Source organism: Carcharhinus amblyrhynchos, chromosome 4, assembly GCF_965287045.1.
Source record: "Carcharhinus amblyrhynchos chromosome 4, sCarAmb.v2.hapA, whole genome shotgun sequence".
NCBI lineage: Eukaryota > Metazoa > Chordata > Chondrichthyes > Carcharhiniformes > Carcharhinidae > Carcharhinus > Carcharhinus amblyrhynchos.
The window spans coordinates 1,962,196-1,983,151 of record NC_137327.1 but is presented as its reverse complement, the minus strand read 5'-3'; the positions used below and the strand labels follow the sequence as shown (position 1 = coordinate 1,983,151).

Genomic DNA, 20,956 nt, shown 5'->3' with positions numbered 1-20,956 from the left:
TCAAAATTTCACTCAAATGTTTATTTAATCCCTTATTTTCCAGTTCTTTTTCAAGCCTATTAACTAGCTCAGTAACTACTCAGGTTAGTTCACTTGTCTTTGTTTCAAAGCAAAACCCTTTTACGAGATTAACAACTTCACCTGGATATTCAGTTCCTTTCTGCTCCTTACAGTAATTCAATTCACTTGTTAGATCCTCAATCTGTTTCCTGGAATTTTCCTTTACTGGATTTGCTCTTCCAAACTATATATCGCGTCTTTAATGTTCTTCAGATTAGATCAAAGTTCAAGAATTTCATTGCTGTTTTCAGGATGAAACTCCAACATTTCATCAGTTTTGGTTCATTCTGAATTCAGAACTAATTGTTCTGATTTGCTGGTAATCCCTTTTCCTGTTCCAGGCATTTTTCATTATCCTCAATAGTCAGAAACTCATCTTCCACATAGGGTGGCACAGTGGGTTAGCACTGCTGCCTCACAGTGCCAGGGACCCGGGGCAGCATGATGGCATGGAGGTAAGCACTGCTGCCACACAGCGCCAGGGACCGGGTTCGATTCCCAGCAGCACGGTGGCACAGTGGTTAGCACTGCTACCTCACAGCGCCAGGGACCCGGGTTTGATTCCCGGCTTGGATCACTGTCTGTGTGGAGTTTGCACATTCTCCCTGCGTCTGCATGGGATTCCTCTGGATGCTCTGGTTTCCTCCCACATTCCTGTGCAGTTTAGGTGGATTAGCCATGATAAATTGCCCCTTAGTGACAGGGAGACTAACTAGGGTAAATGTGTGAGGTTATGGGGATAGGGCCTGGGTAAGATTATGTTCTGCGCAGACACAATGGGCCGAATGGCCTCCTTCTGCATTGTATGAAATGAATATCGGTTTTCTCTACACAGCAATTTTTCCTTAGCCAAGTCTAATCCCTGTGCACGATCCTTCAAATGCACATTCTTTAATTTCACTTCTGTCAGTGGTTACGGAGACTCTTCACCTTCCCTTTGTGAGAACTTCCACTTTCTCTTGCAACTGTTGATCGTTGTCAACATTCTGGGTTTTTGATTTTCATTTCAGCCATGCCATTTTTCAATAACGTGACAGTTCTCTGTAAATTTGAGGCAGCCAGTGCTTTTCCTTTCAGCTTCTTCAATCTTCAGCTTTGGATTTATATTTTCCAATCTCATTCCCATCATTTCTTTCTCCACCTGCAGCAAAGTTTTGCCTTTGTCCTTCATTTTGCTTTTGAACAAGCCTGTCTCCTGTGAAGTTGGACTTGTTTCAGTTCTGTAATTGTGCTATTCATGGCTCCATTATCCACTCGCAGCTTGGAGCAACTTTCTTTTCAATGCCTCCTCTTTTCCATTCAGGTGCTTCTTCGGCCTAACAGTATCCATGTTCATCCTGTCTTTCAATTGGTTATGCTCTAAAAGTGGTAGCGAACTCTTTTATTGATTGCTATTTTGACAGGGTGGTCGTGGAGGAGATGTTTCCTCTTGTGGGAGAATCTAGAACTAGGGGGTCACTGTTTAAAAATAAGGGGTTGCTTATTTAAGATAGATACAAGGAGAATGTTTCTCTTTCAGAGGGCGGTGAGTCTCTGGAATTCTCTCAAAAGGCAGTGGAGCAAAATCTGAATATTTTTAAAGCAGAGCGAGATAGATTCTCAATTAACAAGGGGGTGAAAGGCTACCCGGGGTAGGCAGTAATGTGAAGTTGAGGTTACAGTCAGATCAGCCATGTTCTTACTGAATGGCAGAGCAGGTTCAAGGGGCCGATTTTTAAAAAATTCATTTTTAAATCATTTGGGGACATGGGTGTCGCTGGCTGGCCAGCATTTATTGCCCATCCCTAGTTGCCTTTGGAGGGGCAATTGAGAGTCAACCACGTTGCTGTGGCTCTGAAGTCACATGTAGGCCAGACCAGGTAAGGACATTAGTGAACGAGATGGGTTTTTCTGACAATTGACAATGGTTTCATGGTTATCAGCAGATTCTTAATTCCAGTTTTTTTTATTGAATTCAAATTCCACCATTTGCCATGGCAGGATTTGAACCTGGGTCCCCAGAACATTAGCTGAGTTTCTGGATTAATATAACAGCGATAATACCACTACATCATCGCCTTCCCCTACTCCTGTTCCTAATTTGTATGTACTGATGAATGTATGAACTGGAGTGGCAAGATTTCTACTTTTTATTGCTCTGGTACACGAGAATTCTTCCACTTTCCCTTTTTGTCCTGCAATCTTTCATTTTGTAGTTTCACCTCTAACTACAAACTCATACATTTTCCACACGGTCATCCTTTTCACACATAGCATTAATAAATTTAATTCCATATCTTCATATATATTGTTAGAAATGTGTTTCATCTAAACCTTCTTCCAAATGTCCTACAGTTTTCTTCAGTTCTTCAGTCTCCTTCTTGTGCGTCTTGGATTCCTCCTGAAATATATTGAGTCTTCTCTGGTTATTCAGTTTGTTCACAGTGATGTTAATTTCACTCTGTTTCATTTTCTGATCTTCCAGAGAAACAAACTGTGACCTGAGGGATCTGCGTAGCGTGTGAAGATCCTTCAACAAGTTTTCCTTTTCTTTGCAGAGTTCAATTACTTCATCTTGCAATTTCTTGTAATTCGCCAGAGTCTTTGTCATGTTTTTCCGATGTTCCTCCATTCTGCTGTTCAGGGTAGTCTTCATTTCTTCTTGCCGCTGAAGGGTCATTGTGACAAACCCCCAAGAAAATGAATGCTTTGCTTGTGGTTAAATCGGTAGTTGGAGCTCAAGAACTTCAGCTGGGCCTCAGACTTCCTATACATGCACCAGCTGGGAGATGGCCACACAGTTTGTCAGGAAACCAGTCCTCCATGCCAGCACACGAGAGCAAGAAGAAGTGAAACCGCAGGTCAGGAGACTGCAAGAGCAGCCACTGTAGAGAAGCTGTCCTACGGAGTAGGACACAGGGAGGAGCACAGAGAGAAGGTCCCAGAAGAAGGTCCCGGGCAGTAACAAACACGGAGTAGAAAAAGGTCCCAGAAAAAGTCCACAATAAAGGACAGAAATAACAAATTGATCCTGTTGAACAAAGTTGAGGGAAGTTCTTGCTATAGAGGGAGTACAGTGAACGTTTACCAGGCTGATCCTGGGATGGCAGGTCTGTCATATGAGGAGAGACTAAGTTGGTTAGGATTATATTCACTGGCGTTTAGAACATAGAACATTACAGCGCAGAACAGGCCCTTCGGCCCACGATGTTGCGCTGACCAGCTAAAAAAAAACAATGACCCTCTAACCTAAACCAATCCCTTTTCGTCCATAAACCTATCCACGGATCTCTTAAACGCCCCCAAACTAGGCGCATTTACAACCGCAGCAGGCAGGGCATTCCAATCCCTCACCACCCTCTGGGTAAAGAACCTACCCCTGACATCCGTCCTATAACTACCCCCCCTTAATTTAAAGCCATGCCCCCTCGTGCTAGCTTTCTCCATCCGAGGAAAAAGGCTATCACTGTCCACCCTATCTAAACCTCTAATCATCTTATATGTTTCAATAAGATCCCCTCTAGGCTAAGAGGGAGTCTCATAGAAACTTATAATAGGGTTAGACGGAGTAGATTCAGAAAGAATGTTAGAACATAGAACATTACAGCGCAGTACAGGCCCTTCGGCCCTCGATGTTGCACAGACCAGTGGAACCAATCTAATGACCCTCTAACCTAAACTATTCCAATGTTATCCATATGCCTATCCACTGACCATTTGAACGCCCTTAAAGTTGGCGAGTCCACTACTGCTGCAGGCAGGGCATTCCACGCCCTTACTACCCTCTGAGTAAAGAACCTACCTCTGACATCCGTCCTATAACTACCACCCCTTAATTTAATGCTATGTCCCCTCGTGTTAGCCATCACCATCCAAGGAAAAAGGCTCTCACTGTCCACCCTATCCAATCCTTTGATCATCTTGTATGCCTCAATCAGGTCACCTCATAACCTTCTTCTCTCTAATGAAAATAACCTCAAGTCCCTCAGCCTTTCCTCATAAGACCTTCCCACCATACCAGGCAACATCCTGGTAAACCTCCTCTGCACCCTTTCCAATGCCTCCACATCTTTCTTATAATGCGGCGACCAGAACTGTACGCAATACTCCAAGTGCGGCCGCACCAGAGTTTTGTACAGTTGTAACATGAACTCACGGCTCCGAAATTCAATCCCTCTACCAATAAAAGCTAACACACCATACGCCTTCTTAACAACCTTATCAATCTGGGTGCCAACTTTCAGGGAGCTATGCACATGTACCCCAAGATCTCTCTGCTCGTCAACAGTACTAAGAGTCCTTCCGTTAGCCCTATATTCTGTAATCCCGTTACTCTTACCAAAGTGAATCACCTCACACTTTTCCGTATTAAACTCGATTTGCCACCTCTCGGCCCAGCTCTGCAGCTTATCTATGTCCCTCTGCAAACTGTAAATCCATCCTCACTGTCTACAACTCCTCCGACTTTGGTGTCGTCAGCAAATTTACTAATCCATCCTTCTACACCCTCATCTAGGTCATTTATAAAAGTGACAAACAGCAGTGGCCCCAAAACAGATCCCTGAGATACACCACTTGTAACTGAACTCCAGGTTGAATATTTCCCATCAACCACCACCCTCTGTCTTCTATCAGCTAGCCAATTCCTGATCCAAACTGCTAAATCACCCTCAATCCCATGCATCTGCATTTTCTGCAATAGCCTACCATGGGGAACCTTATCAAATGCTTTGCTAAAATCCATATTTACCACGTCAACTGCCTTACCCTTATCCACCTCTTTGGTCACCTTTTCAAAGAACTCGATAAGGTTTGTGAGGCATGACCTACCCTTCACAAAACCATGTTGACTATCCCTAATCAACTTATTTCTCTCTCGATGATTATAAATCTTATCCCTTATAATTCTTTCCAAAACTTTGCCCACAACAGAAGTAAGGCTCACTGGTCTATAATTCCCAGGATGGTCTCTACTCCCCTTCTTGAACAAGGGGACAACATTTGCTATCCTCCTGTCTTCCGGCACTACACCTGTAGCCAATGATGACATGAAGATCAAAGTCAAAGGCTCTGCAATCTCCTCCCTAGCCTCCCAGAGAATCCTAGGGTAAATCCCATCCAGCCAAGGGGACTTATCTATTTTCATACTCTCAAGAATTGCTAACACCTCCTCCTTATGTACCTCAATCCCGTCTAGTCTACTACCTGGTATTGCAGTATTCTCCTCGACTACATTGACTTTTTCCTGTGTGAATACTGACGAAAAATACTCATTCAGTGCCTCTCCTATCTCTTCACGCTCCACGCACAACTTCCCACTGCTGTCTCTGACTGGCCCTAATCTTGCCCTAACCAATCTTTTATTCTTGACATACCTGTAGAAAGCTTTAGGATTTTCCTTGATCCTATCCGCCAAAGTCTTCTCATGTCCTCTTCTAGCTCTTCTTAACTCTCTCTTTAGCTCCTTCCTGGCTAATTTATAACTCTCCAGTGCCCTAACTGAGCCTTCACGTCTCATCTTTACATAAGCCTCCTTCTTACTCTTCACCAGAGATTCAATTTCCTTAGCACACCACGGTTCCCTCGCTCGACCACTTCCTCCCTGCCTGACAGGTACATATTTACCAAGGACTCGCAGTAGCTGCTCCTTGAATAAGCTCCACATTTCAGATGTTCCCAGCCCCTGCAATTTCCTACTCCACCCTATGCATCCTCAATCTCGCCTAATAGCCTCATAATTACCTTTCCCCCAGCAATAACTTCTGCCCTTCGGTATATGCTTATCCCTTTCCATCACTAAGGTAAACGTAACTGAATTGTGGTCACTATCACCAAAGTGCTCACCTATCTCCAAGTCTAACACCTGGTCTGGTTCTTTACCCAGTACCAAATCCAATGTAGCCTCACCTCTTGTTGGCCTATCTACGTACTGTGTCATGAAACCTTCCTGCACACATTGGACAAAAACTGACCCCTCTAACGTGCTTGAACTATAGCTTTTCCAATCGATATTTGTAAAGTTAAAGTCCCCCATAACAACTGCCCTGTTACTTTCGCTCCTATCCAGGATCATCTTTGCAATCCTTTCCTCTACATCTCTGGAACTTTTTGAAGGCCTATAAAAAACTGCCAACAGGGTGACCTCTCCTTTCCTGTTTCTAATCTCAGCCCATACCACCTCAGTAGACAAGTCCACATCAAACGACCTTTCTGCCACCGTAATACTGTCCTTGACTAACAATGCCACGCCTCCCCCTCTTCTACCACCTTCTCTGCTCTGACTGAAACACCTGAACCCCGGAACCTGCAACAACCATTCCTGTTCCCAATGGTGGGGGAGTCCAGAACTGGGGGTCATAGTTTGAGGATAAGGGGTAAACATTTTAGAACTGAGGTGAGGAGAAATTTCTTCACCCAGAGGCTGGTGAATGTGTGGAATTCTCTATCACAGAAAGTAGTTGGGCCAAAATGTCTGATTTCAAGAAGAAATTAGATATAACTCTTGGGGGTAAAGGAATCAAGGGATATGAGGGTATCACGATATTGAATTCGATGATCAGCCATGACCAGAATGAATGGCAGAGCAGGCCGAAAGGGTCGAATGGCCTGCTCCTGCTTTTAGTTTCTACATTTCTATCAAAGGGCCCTAATCGGTCACTATCTGTGTGGAGTTTGCACATTCTCCCCATGTCTGCATGGGTTTTCTCTGGCTGCTCCAGTTTCCCCCCACAGTCTGAAAGATGTTCTGGATAGGTGCATTGACCTGAACAGGCACCAGACTGAGGCAACTAGGGAAATTTCACATAACTTAATTGCAGCATGAACGTAAGCTTTACTTGTGACTAATAAATAAACTTTAAATTTAACTTAGTGGAACCTCAGTGGGACCCAAGGGATCCCATGATTGTAAAGTTGAAAAAGAGCAAGGGAGTTCTCCCCAGTGTCCTAGTTCATATTTTCCCCATGGAGAGCATGCTATCCATAAATTGGTTGTGTGTTTCCTACATTACAAAGTCACTACTTTTCAGAAGTAGTCCATTAGCTGTAAACACTTGGAGACACCCTGAAATTGTGAAAACTGTTATAGAAATGCAATTTCATTTCCCCTCAGTTTGTGACACTGGGTGGGATTCTGTGATCTTGTATATAATACAAACACTGGACTTTTTCCACAGGTCAGTATGAATTCTTGAAGCCCAGCACTGCGTTTGAAAGTCAGACATCTCCTGGGGTTGGACACATAGCCCTCGCGTTCCTCCAGGGATCGTTCTCCTACAGTGGCTGGAACTTCCTAAACTATGTGACAGAAGAATTAGTGGATCCATGCAGGTACAGTCAGGTTAGGGACAACTTTGAGTGTTGAAACAACAGCCCAGTTCTAAAATATTTTTTTCAATCTCCACATAATATATTGATGCATGGTGATGTAGGGAATTGAGTTACTGAGAGTAACATTCCAATATATATATATCTCAGTCTCCATCAAATATAGTAAGTAGTCTCACAACGGCAGGTTAAAGTCCCAACAGGTTTATTTGGTACATGAGCTTTCGGAGCACTACCCCTTCATCAGGTGAGTCAGGAAAGCTCGTGCTACCAAATAAACCTGTTGGACTTTAACCTGGTGTGGTGAGACTATTTACTTGCCTACCCCAGTCCAACGCCAGCAACACCACATTATGGCTTCCATCGAATATAGTGATGCACGGGGATGTAGAGAATTGAGTTACTGAGAGTTATATTCCAATATGTATATCGTCTCAATTGCCATCAAGTGTAGCAATGTACTAGAAACTGGAATTACCACGGCCGTCTGCTCACTCTTTCTGCTGATTGGATGGAATTGGGGATTAGGTTTCTGAGGGTGATGGGATGGGTTTGAGGGTTTCTGAGGGTGATGGGCTGAGTTTGAAGTTCTCTGAGAGTGACGGATTGAGTTTGAGAGCTTCTAAGGGTGATTAATTGAATTTGAAGGTTTCTGAGGTTGATGGGGTGGGTTTGAGGGTTTTGAGAGTGATGGATTGAGTTTGAGGTTTTCTGAGGTTGATGGGTTGGGTTTGAGGGTTTCTGAGGTTGATGGGGTGGGTTTAAGGGTTTTGAGAGTGATGGGTTGAGTTTGGGGTTTTTTTTTGTAGTTTTAGTTCATTTATTGGGGTGACACAGTGAGTTAGCACTGCTGCCTCACAGCAACAGGAACCTGGCTCAATTCCGGCTTCGGGTCACTGTCTGTGTGGGTTTCCTCCGGGTGCTCTACTTTCCTCCCACAATCCAAAGATGTGCGAGTTAGGTTGATTGGCCATGTTAAATTGTCCTTAGTATTGGGAGATTAACAGGGTAAATATGTGGGATTATGAGAATAGGGTTTGGGTGGGATTGTGGTTGGTGCAGATTCGATAGGCCGAATGGCTGCCTAGTGCACTGTAGGGATACTATGATTCTATTAGTGTCACAGGTATTCTGCAGTCTCTCCTTTCCTTCTCTATGCACAAAATGGTTTGTCTGTATAGCACGCAAGAAACAATACCTTTCACTGTATACGAATACGTGACAATAATAAATCAAATCACTCAGAAGTATGCTTACATTAACACTGCAGTGAAGTTACAAGGAAAATCCTGTATTTATGAGGGGGTTTTAGAGACACAGAAAATAGATGCAGGAATAGGCCATTCGGTCCTTCGAGTCTGCTTTGTCATCATTACGCTCATGGCTGATCATCAAAATCAATATTCTGATCCCTCCTTCTTTCCATATCCTTTGATCCCTTTAGCCCCAAGAGCTATATCTAATTTTTTTTCTTGAAATCAGGCAATGTTTTGGCTTCAACTAATTTCTGTGGTAGTGAATTCTACACATTCACCACCGTCTGTGTTAAGAAATTTCCCCTAACCTCAGTCCTAAAGATTTACCCCTTAACCTCAACTATGACCTCTAGTTCTGGACTCCCCCACCATTGGGAACATTCTTTCTAAATCTACCCTGTCTAACACTCTTAGAACATAGAACATAAAAGCGCAGAACAGGCCCTTCGGCCCACGATGTTGCGCCGACCAGTTAAAAAGCAATGACCCTCTAACCTAAACCAAACCCTTTCCATCCATAAACCTATCCATGGATCTCTTAAATGCCCCCAAACTAGGCGCATTTACAACTGCAGCAGGCAGGGCATTCCAATCCCTCACCACCCTCTGGGTAAAGAACCTACCCCTGACATCCATCCTATAACTACCACCCCTTAATTTAAAGCTATGCCCCCTCGTGCTAGCTTTCTCCATCCGAGGAAAAAGGCTATCACTGTCCACCCTATCTAAACCTCTAATCATCTTATATGTTTCAATAAGGTCCCCTCTCAGCCGCCTTCTTTCTAACGAAAACAACCTCAAATCCCTCAGTCTCTCCTCATAGGACCTCCCCTCCATACCAGGCAACATCCTGGTAAACCTCCTCTGCACCCTCTCCAAAGCCTCCACATCCTTCCTGTAATGTGGGGACCAGAACTGCACACAATATTCCAAGTGCGGCCGCACCAGAGTCTTGTACAGTTGCAACATGACGCTGCGGCTCCTAAATTCAATCCCCCTACCAATAAACGCCAAGACACCGTATGCCTTCCTAACAACCCTATCTACTTGATTCCCAACTTTCAGGGATCTATGTGCACATACACCTAGATCCCTCTGTTCATCCACACTATTCAGAGTCCTACCGTTAGCCCTATACTCAACACATCTGTTATTCCTGCCAAAGTGAATTACCTCACACTTTTCCGCATTAAACTCCATCCGCCACCTCTCGGCCCAGCTCTGCAACTTGTCCAAGTCCCCCTGTAAACTAAGACACCCTTCCTCACTATCTACCACACCTCCGACTTTGGTGTCATCAGCAAATTTACTAATCCACCCAACTATACCCTCATCCAGATCATTTATAAAAATTACAAACAGCAGTGGCCCCAAAACAGATCCCTGAGGCATACCACTCATAACTGAACTCCATGACGAATACTTACCATCAACCACCACCCTCTGTCTCCTATCCGCCAGCCAATTCCTGATCCAATTACCTAAATCACCCTCAATCCCATACATCTGCATTTTCTGCAGAAGCCTTCCATGGTGAACCCTATCAAACGCCTTACTAAAGTCCATATATACCATGTCAACTGCCTTACCCCCATCCACCTCTTTGGTCACTTTCTCAAAAAACTCAATAAGGTTAGTAAGGCACGACCTACCCTCCACAAAACCATGCTGACTATCTCCAATCAATTCATTACTCTCTAAATAACTATAAATCCTATCCCTAATAATTTTTTCTAAAACCTTACCCACAACAGAAGTAAGACTCACCGGTCTTTAATTCCCGGGGAAGTCTCTGTTCCCCTTCTTAAACAATGGGACAACATTCGCTATCCTCCAATCTTCCGGCACTATACCTGTGACCAACGACGACCTGAAGATCAGAGCCAGAGGCTCTGCAATCGCCTCTCTTGCCTCCCAGAGAATCCTAGGGTAAATCCCGTCCAGCCCAGGGGACTTATCTATTTTCAAACCCTCAAGAATATCTAGCACATCCTCCTTATCAACTGCAATACTGTCCAGTTTACAACCCTGTAACCCAGTGTTCTCCACAGCTACATTTATGTCCCCCTGTGTGAACACCGAAGAGAAATATTGGTTCAATGCCTCTCCAATCTCTTCCGGCTCCACACACAAATTCCCACTGCTGTCTCTAACTGGCCCCAAACTTGCCCTAACCAACCTTCTGTTCTTAACATATCTATAGAACGCCTTAGGATTCTCCTTAATCCTATCAGCCAAAGTCTTCTCATGTCCTCTTTTAGCCCTTCTTAACTCACTCTTCAACTCCCTCCTAGCCAATCTAAAGCTTTCTAGTGCACTACCTGAGCCCTCAAGTCTCATCCGGACATAAGCCTCCTTTTCCTTTTTAACCAGCAAACCAACTTTCTTAGTGCACCACGGTTCCCTAGCTCGACCAATTCCTCCTTGCCTGACAGGGACATACATATCAAGGACTCGCAGTAGCTGCTCCTTGAAAAAACTCCACATTTCGGACGTTCCGAGACCCTGTAGTCTCCTAGTCCAACCTATGCTTCCTAATTCTCTCCTAATAGCCTCATAATTACCCTTCCCCCAGCTAAAACTACTGACCCGAGGTTCATGCCTATCCCTTTCCATCACTAAAGTGAACGTAACCGAATTGTGGTCACTATCACCAAAATGCACACCAACTTCCAAGTCTAGCACCTGGTCTGGCTCATTTCCCAGCACCAAATCCAATATAGCCTCACCTCTAGTTGGCCTATCAACATACTGAGTCAAAAAACCTTCCTGCACGCTTTGCACAAAAACTGACCCCTCTAATGAGCTAGAGCTATAGCTATTCCAATCAATATTAGTAAAGTTAAAGTCCCCCATAACAATTACCCTATTACTTTCACTCCTATCCAGGATCGTCTCCGCAATCCTTTCCTCAACTTCTCTAGAACTTTTAGGAGGTCTATAAAAGACTCCCAACAGGGTGACCTCCCCTCTCCTATTTCTAATCTCAGCCCATACTACCTCAACAGACAAGTCCTCATCAAACTTCCTCTCTGACACCGTGATACAATCCTTGACTAATAATGCTACCCCTCCCCCACTTCTACCTCCTTCTCTACTCCGACTGAAGCATTTGAACCCCGGAACCTGCAACAACCATTCCTGACCCTGCTCTATCCATGTCTCTGAAATGGCCACAACATCAAAGTCCCAGGTACTGATCCACGCTGCAAGTTCATCCACTTTTTGCAAATACTCCTCGCATTAAAGTATACGCATTTCAAACCCTGCTCCGCTTCACCCCCACGATGCCGTGCATTGCAGTCCCCATCTATGCCCCCCTCACTTTCACCCCCGCTACTCAGGATCCCACCCCCCTTCTGAATCAGTTTAAACCCCCCTGCATAGCCTTTGCAAATTTTCCCCCCAAGATATTGGTTCCTCTCTGATTCAGGTGTAGACCATCACTCCTGTAGAGGTCCCACCTTCCCCAGAATGAGCCCCAATTGCTCAAGAACCTGAACCCCTCCCTCCTGCACCATCCCCTCAGCCACGAGTTCAAACTTTCCCTCTCTCTGTTCCGCTCTAAACTATCCCGTGGCACAGGCAAGAGTCCCGAAATAACCACTCTGTCCGACTTGGCCTTAAGTTTCCACCTCAACTCCATAAATTTCTGCTTAATATCCCCTTCCCTTAACCTCCCTATGTCATGCGTCCCCACATGAACTATGACTTGGGGTTGATCTCCCTCTCCCTTAAGAGTCCTGAACACCCTCTCTGAAACATCCCGGACCCCAGCCCCAGGGAGGCAACACACCAGCCCTGAGTCCCTACCATTACCTCTGACTCTCCTATCCGTCCCCCTAACTGTGGAGTCCCCAATCACTAGGCCCAATCTTTTACATCCCCTAACCACCTGAGCCTTCACAACAGGCTCACCTCCAGAGACCTGCTCCCTTTGGCTATCCCCAGTTGATTCCTCCTCAACTGTAGCCTCCAGGACAGAAAACCTATTTTGGAGGGGAACAGCCCCAGGGGATTGTCCCCCCAATTGCTTCTTTCCCCTCTTCCTGGCAGTTACCCAAGACTCATTTCTAGGAGTGACTATCTCCTTGTAACTCCTATCGATGTCCGCCTCAGCCTCCCGAATTATCCGGAGTTCCTCCAATTCCAACTCCAGCTCCTTAACACGCTCCTCCAGAAGCTGCAATCTTACATACTTCCTACAGGTATAATCAGCAGAAACACTACTGGTGTCCCTCACCACATACATACCACAGGAGGTGCAGCTTACTGCCTGAACTGCCATCTCTGAAACAATTTCCAGCAGAAAAGAAAAGAAAAAAAAAACTTCCCACACACTTATAATTAGGTTAGAGGAGGTGGGAGGGTGGGATTCTCTAACAGTGTAGAGGATCGGGTATCCTCTCTGTGCCAATTTATAGGGTCAGAGACCCGAAAAAAGAACTACAAATACCGGTAAGCGTCCTAGTGACGACTTCCGGTTTCTAACTAATTCAAAAAAAGAAAAAAAACCACCGCTACTCGCGACTTTAAACTAGAAATAAAAAGTTAAAAATTTAAACAAGAAAATGTACCTTACTCGCGACCTCCACACACGCCCAAAAATCGCTGCCTCTCGAAGCTGCTCCACAGGAACAATGAGGCCGATACTCGGAGCTAAGTGCTTATAAAAGTAAGAAAAAAAAAACTACAAATACCGGTAAGCATCCTAGTGACGACTTCCGGTTTCTAACTAATTCAAAAAAAGAAAAAAAAAGAAAAATTAGAATTTTATAAGTTTCTGTGAGATCCTCTCTCACTCTTCTAAACTCCAATGACTATAATCCAAACCATCTTAGTCCTCTTGTGACAGACAAGCCATTCCAGGAATCAGCCTGGTCCACCTTTGCTGGACTCCCTCTATAACAAGGACATCTCTCCTCAGATAAGGACACCAAAACTGCACACAATACTGCAGGTGTGGCCTCACCAATGCCTTATACAATTGCAGCAAACCATCCCTATCCCTACACTCAAATCCTCTTGCTAAAAAGACCAACATACCATTTGCCTTCTTTACTGCCTGTTGTACCTGCACACTTATTTTCAGCAACTAATGCATGAGGACTCCAAGGTCTCATTGGGTATCCACCTCTCTCAATTTACACCCATTCACATAATAATGTCTTCCTATTTTTGCTGTCAAACCTCATATTTATCCACATTATACTGCATCTGCCATGCATATGCCCTCTCACTCAGCCTGTCCAAATCACACTGAAGCATCTCTGCATCCTCCTGACAGCTCACCCTTCCATCCAACTTTGTATTATCTGCAAATTTGGAGATAATATGTTTAGATTCCTCTTCCAAATCATTAAAAGCCGCAACTTTATGTAGTAATCTGCTATGTGAAATCTTGTCAAAAGTCTTCTGAAAGTCTAAATAAATCACATCCACTGGTTCTCCTTGACAACTCTACTGGTTACATCCTCAAAGAATTCCAATAGATTTGTCAAGCATGATTTCCCTTTCGTAAATCCATGCTGACTTTGTCTGATTATCCCACTGCCTGCCAAACGCTGAGTTATGAAATCCTTGATAATGGACTCTAGCAACTTCCCCAGTACTGACATTAGGCTCACTTGTCAAGAGTTCCCTATTTTCTCTCTAACTCCATTTTCGAATAGTGAGCTTACATTAGCTAATTTCTAGTCTGTAGGAATCAGTCCAGATGACAGGACCCCATTTACCAGCAGGGAGTTTCAGATCTTTAAGAGAATGAATGGAGTAAGGCACACCTGCACCCTACCACCTGTCCTCAAATGGTTTAGTTTAGTTTATTTATTAGTGTCACAAGTAGACTTATTTTAACAGTGCAATGAAATTATTGTGAAAATTCCCTAGTTGCCATGCTCCGGCGCCTGTTTGGGTACACTGAGGGAGAATTTAGCATGGCCAATGTACCTTTTTGGACTGTGGGAGGAAACCGGAGCACCTGGAGGAAATCCACACAGACATGGGAAAAATGTACAGACTGGGGGATACGGTGTATGTGAGGATCTTCGGCAATGGCTCTCCGTAAATTGCAGGATTTATTCTCGAGAAAACAAGACCGTGTCTTACAAGGTAAAAACCAGGGAGAAGATCTTAAAGAAACACGTGTATCACCTCGGTCATAGGGAACCCTCCTCAGAGACAACCGTTTCTACACAAGTGCCACAATCAGCGTTCTTCACACTGGCCTGTGAATGGCAAATGCCACCCTGTAAAATCTCAAACCAGTCATCTGGACAATGAAGATTCTGGCTTGGACACACAGACAGAGGTAACAGACACCTGGTCAGAGTTCACCAATGAGGATAAGCTCCCTGGACCAGCTCTTCGACACTATTCACAGAAGAGGCATTCACCTATCTGTTACATGCCCCTTGATTAGACCTTACATATGATGGAGATGAGGCCATGGGCAAAGTGACGGAGAAGGCCCCATTGTCATGGGAGTGAGGGGGAAGACTCAGACCTAGGGGGGAGGGACGAAGGGGATGTGTGTGACAACCCCCATGAGGTCCATGGGGAAATCACTGATTGATCTCCTTGTGAGGCTTGTTCAGTATGAGCTCTCCTGGTAACAGGCAGCAAGCTGCCCAGCTAAAATTCATTACCTGAGCCTTTTATAAGGCAGGACTGGGCCTGCTGAGTGGTAGTCTCAGGTGGGGACTAATGTGTATTCACCACGTTAGTGGTTTCGCTTTGTCTTCTGCGAATAAATTATGTTCCTTTCCATTTGGGTTTCCTGACTCATTACAAATGGTTATTGGGGCCAGATGAGAATGTGAAATTCAACAAAAACAGATCAGCCATGATCTTGAGTGGAGCAAGTTCGATTGGCCAAGTTGACTATTTCTGCTCCTGTGCACATTCATATGAATGTTAGAATGTTGAACTGAATGGTGTCTGGTCTCTTTCTAATAGTTGTTAAAGATTCAAACACTCTATATGAAAGAGGAGAGATCTCCAAAATTTACCCTTCAATCAATATTACAGAAAAGGATTATCCCATCATTATCACAATTCTCTATTGGGATCTTGCTGTGCCTAAATTAACTGCTATTTTCCTACATTCCAACAATTCAAAATTCCTTCATTGACTGCCTTAGATAATGTCAGAAGCTATTGAAAAACAAATTCTTTGGAATTCTATTGAAATCTATTCAATTTCCATGAAAAACAAATTGGGAGAGGGGAGTGTGCAGTGGGACCTGGGTGTCCTTGTGCACCAGTCACTGAAGGTAAGCATGCAGGTGCAGCAGGCAGTAAAGAAGGTAAATGGTATGTTGGCCTTCATTGTAAGAGGTTTCATGTAAAGGAACAGGGATGTGTTGTTGCAATTATACACACCTAGACTATTGTGTGCAGTTTTGGTCTCCTTTTCTGAGAAAGGATGTTCTTGTTCTTGAGGGAGTGCAGCAAAGGTTTACCAGGCTGATTCTGGGGATGGTGGATAGATGTATGAGGAGAGATTAACTAGGTTAAGACTGTTTTTGCTGGAGTTCAGATCAGTGAGCGCGGATCTCATGGAGACTTATAAAATTATAACACGATTAGACAGGGTAGATGCAGGGAGGATATTCCTGATACTGGGGGATTCTAGGACCAGGGGTCACAGTCTGAGAATTCAGGATAGACCATTTAGGATGGAGGTGAGGAGACATTTGTTCACCCAAAGAATGGTGAGCCTGTGGAATTCATTACCACAGGAAGTAGTTGATGCCAAAACATTGAATGCATTCAAGAGGCGGCTGGATATAGCCCTTGGGGCAAATGGGATCAAAGGTTATGGGGAGAAAGCAGGATTAGGCTATTAAGTTGGATGATCAGCCATGATTGTAATGAATGGCAGAGCAGGCTTGGAGGGCCAAATAGCCTCCTCCTCCTATCTTCTGTTTTCCCTTGTGTTTTCTTGTTGTTCCAGAATAACTCTGAATATTTTTTAAATCTTCCTTCCAGGAATATTCCTCGTGCCATCTTCATCTCCATCCCACTGGTAACCTTTGTTTACGTATTCTCCAACGTAGCCTATGTAACGGCCATGAATCCACAGGAGTTGCTGGACTCTGGAGCTGTCGCAGTTGTAAGTGAATCTCCTCACTCTGTTGGTTCTGCTGAAGATTGCCCCACAGATTAATGTCACCAAGGGAAGATGGAGAGAGGATTTATTCTGGTCATGAGGAGTTCTTCAAGCACCCAAAGGCAGTGATGCTCAAGGTCTTCCTCGCTCCCTGGACTCAATCTTGTAAATGGTGATGGGTGAATTCATGGCCCGAGGGAAACATCCTGCATTTTAAAAGCAGGAAAGTTATTCTGAACCTTTATAAAACTCTGGATAGGTCACTAGAGCATTGTGTCCAGTTCTGGTCACCATACTTTAGAAAGGATGTGAGGGCCATTGAGAGGGTGTGGAGGAGATTTACCAGAGTGGTTCCAGGGATGAGGGTTTTTAGGTTAGATAAGTTGCGGTTATTCTCCTTGGAGCAAAGGAGATCAAGGGGAGATTTGATAAAGGTTTACAAGATTCTGACAGGTTTAGATAAGGTAGACAAAGAAAAGCTGTTCCCAGTGGTGTAAGAACTAGGGGGGAACAGATTGAAGGCTTTGGGCAAGAGACACAGGGGGCAATGAGATGAAAAACTTTTTTACACAGCAAGTGGCAATGAACTGAAACTCACTGTCTCCAAGGGTGGAGAAAGCAGAGGCGACAAATGATTGCAAAAAGAAATTGGATGGGCAGTTGAAAGAAAAGAGCTTGTAGAATGAGGGACTAGGACTGACTGGATTGCTGTACAAAGAGCCAACATGGACTCAATGGGCCCATTGGCCTCCACGCATTATGACTACTTGAAGAGCAGGGGAGAGGTTTCCCTGGTGTCCTAGCCAATACCTTTGCTCTATTAACATCACTAAAGTCAATTAACTGGTCCTTTGTGGGGCATTGTGGATCACACATTAGCTGTTAACTATCCTAAGTTACATGAGTGAGTGCACTTTAAGCAATGTTTCATTGCCTTATGAAGTGCTTTGGAGATCCCGAGAGTGTGAAAGATTTTGCTATAGAGATGCAGATTCTTTATTTCTGTTCTTGCAGACATTTGGTGAGAAGTTGTTGGGATCAATGCCATGGATCATGCCATTTTCTGTCGTTCTTTCAACGTTCGGAGGGATCAACGGATACCTGTTCACCTCGTCCAGGTGAGAATCATCTCTTCCATTCAAGACTGAACTCACACCTGACCAAAGCCCCATACTCACTGCCTCCTACCCCTGCCAAACCCCCCGCTACCCACTGCTTTTCCAACCCTGCCAAACCCCCCGCTACTCACTGCTTGTCTAACCCTGCCAAACCCCCCCCAACAACCCATTGCCTCTCTGTATCTAATCCCGTACTGTGCCTGTCCTGGGAGTGTTTGAAGGCGGACAGTGTAGAGGGAGCTTTACTCTGTATCTAACCCCATGCTACACCTGTCCTGGGAGTGTTTGATGGGGACAATGTAGAGGGAGCTTTACTCTGTCTTATTTTTTTCTAGATCTGATACTGTATTCTTTCACTCGGACTTTTGTTTTCAGACTGTGTTACGCAGGAGCACGTGAAGGACACCTGCCAAGTCTGCTTGCGATGATCCACATGAAACGGTGCACTCCCATCCCGGCACTGCTCTGCTCTGTAAGGAAGATTGATGTTCTGCTCACCATCATCAAACCCTAACCTTCCAACTCTTCCTGGTCAAGATTGACACCAGCTGACAGAAACAATTACTAGGTCACACACAGCAGCTTAGAAACAAAATGCCAGCAATGGTTATGGGGAGTTCGCGTTGTCTTTCTGTGGCTCCTTGGGTATCTTCTCTCTCTTTCACATATTCTGCAGTTTTTGTTTAGTAGCTCTGTTTCCCTCACTCTCTGAGGCTCAGTATTTTTTATTCACTCGTGGGACATGGGCGTCACTGGCTGGGCCAACATTTATTGCCTGTCCTTAATTGCCCTTGAGAAGGTGGTGGTGAGCTGCCTTCTTGAACTGCTGCAGTCCATGTGCTGTGGGTTGACCCACAATACTGTTAGGGTGGGAAAGTGGGTAGCTCTCTCTCTCTCTCTCTCTCTATAGTTCAGTGCGTGGCACTATCTCTCTGTCTATCTATGGCAGTAATAATTCCAGTTCATCAGTTAGGCAAGTAACAACTGTAACATTTGTTTACATACAAGTATAATCGAGGCTTGCAGCCTCATAGCTGCCAGTCAGCTTCTCAGAAGGTTCTGGAACAGCAGCCCCAGCTCACCAGGTTGATGATCCACCCTATTCCCCAGTTGATTCCCCACTTCTGGTAACCTTCACTCTGCAGACCAATCCTGAAAGAGATAATCACATCCCTCCCCTTTGAAGTTCATTTATACAAATGTTAACACTTAATTTACATAGCCCAAGAAAATGAAACATTTAGTACATGAATTTAATCAATTCTGAATTAAGCCTTTCAGGGAGTTTCTAAATCTTTGTGGAGTGGTGTAACTCCTCCATCTGGGGGACTTTCACAGGATTGTTGTCAACTGAAATCACAAGACAGGCACCTCTTCAGCAAGGTTGTTCAGTTCTATCTGTTTCCTAGACTACACCGGTTGTGCCTGTCACAGGACAACAAGATACTTCAGTGTTTGGAAAGCCGACAACATTCTCAGATGGCAATATAGCTCCTGATGGCAGTACTGGTTGCTGGGCAACTCCTGCTCTCTCAAATGGTCTAGGCATTTCCGGATGATCTTTCCTTCTACGTCCACTTGATAAGATAGCGTTCAATGTTGGATACGATGATTCCAGGGACCCAACTCAACCCAGTTTGAAAATTCCTCATAGACAGGGCTTCAGCCACTGAAACTAACCTGTTGACAGACATGAATCACAGCTTGCTTTCTGACTGCTTTGGCTGGCCTTTACTCTTCCGGCAAATTTGGAAATAACAGGCTCAGTCTGCTTCGGAGACAACGGTTCATTAACTCCGCTGGCGGGACCCCCCCCCCCTTGTTGCATGTGGACTGGTCCTATGATCCAAAACGAATCGAGAGATTCTGGTCTTCAGGGTTCTTCCCCATTGCTTCTTCAGGTCAGACTTAAAAGTTCAGACAGCTCTTTCAGCTGGTGACTAGTGGAGTGCCCCAGGGGTCGGTGCTGGGGCCTCAGCTATTTACCATTTATATAGATGATCTGGAGGAGGGAACCGAGTGTGTGGTGTCGAAATTTGCTGATGACACCAAGATTGGTGGAACGGCAAATTGCGCGGAGGGTGTGGAGAGTCTGCAGAAGGATCTAGATAGGCTGGGCGAATGGGCCAGGAAATGGCAAATGGAATGTAATGTTGGCAAGTGTGAAGTTGTCCACTTTGGTAGGAATAATGGTAGGAAGGACTATTACTTACGTGGCGAAAAACTGCAGCATGCGACGGTGCAGAGGAACCTCGGGGTCCTTGTGCATGAGTCGCAAAAACCCAGCCTGCAGGTGCAACAGGTGGTCAGGAAGGCAAATGGGATGCTGGCCTTCATAGCGAGGGGGATTGAATATAAAAGTAGGGAGGTCTTGCTGCAGCTGTATAGGGCACTGGTGAGGCCGCAGCTGGAGTACTGTGTGCAGTTTTGGTCGCCACACTTACGCAAGGATATTTTGGCCTTGGAGGGAATGCAGAGGAGGTTTACTAGGCTGATACCGGAGTTGAGGGGGTTGAACTATGAGGAGAGGCTGAATAAACTAGGCTTGTACTCATTAGAGTTTAGAAGAATGAGGGGAGATCTCATTGAGACATATAAGATGATGAATGGGATGGATAGGATAGAGGTGGAGAGGCTCTTCCCGCTCAGAATGGACAGTAGGACTAGAGGGCACAGCCTCAAGATAAAGGGGGGGCGGTTTAGAACAGAGTTGAGGAGGAACTTCTTCACTCAAAGGGTGGTGAATCTCTGGAATTCTCTGCCTGTTGAAGTGGTGGAGGCTGCCTCACTAAATATATTTAAGACGCGGGTTGATAGGTTTTTGATAGGCAAGGGGATTAAGGGTTATGGGGAGAGGGCGGGAATGTGGAACTGAGACACGACAGATCAGCCATGATCTTATTGAATGGTGGGGCAGACTCGAGGGGCTAGATGGCCTACTCCTGCTCCTATTTCTTATGTTCTTATGGTCCATTGGATGCAGACCGAATGTGCTTAATACCACTGAGGGTGATGAAATTTTTGAAACTCAGCACTCGTAAAGTCTGTTCCACTATCAGTCATATTGACTTCAGTTATTCCCTGGGTGGAAAAACATTGGGAGT

The 20,956-nt window shown here is 44.8% G+C and overlaps 2 protein-coding genes across 2 annotated transcripts in view; one reads left to right on the top strand and one right to left on the bottom strand.

The window, feature by feature from the left end:
- The window catches only part of lrp3 (low density lipoprotein receptor-related protein 3), a 72,816-nt gene that overhangs the window by 1,476 nt on the left and 50,384 nt on the right, over positions 1-20,956 (bottom strand). The gene's annotated exons all lie outside the window — the stretch shown is intronic.
- The window catches only part of LOC145341754 (large neutral amino acids transporter small subunit 2-like), a 73,396-nt gene that overhangs the window by 37,352 nt on the left and 15,088 nt on the right, over positions 1-20,956 (top strand). Inside the window, exons 5-8 of the mRNA XM_080186662.1 lie at positions 7,215-7,368; positions 16,614-16,737; positions 17,749-17,852; positions 18,228-18,324. Of these exons, the coding sequence (XP_080042788.1) occupies positions 7,215-7,368; positions 16,614-16,737; positions 17,749-17,852; positions 18,228-18,324 (479 nt within the window). The remainder of the gene's footprint in view (positions 1-7,214; positions 7,369-16,613; positions 16,738-17,748; positions 17,853-18,227; positions 18,325-20,956) is intronic.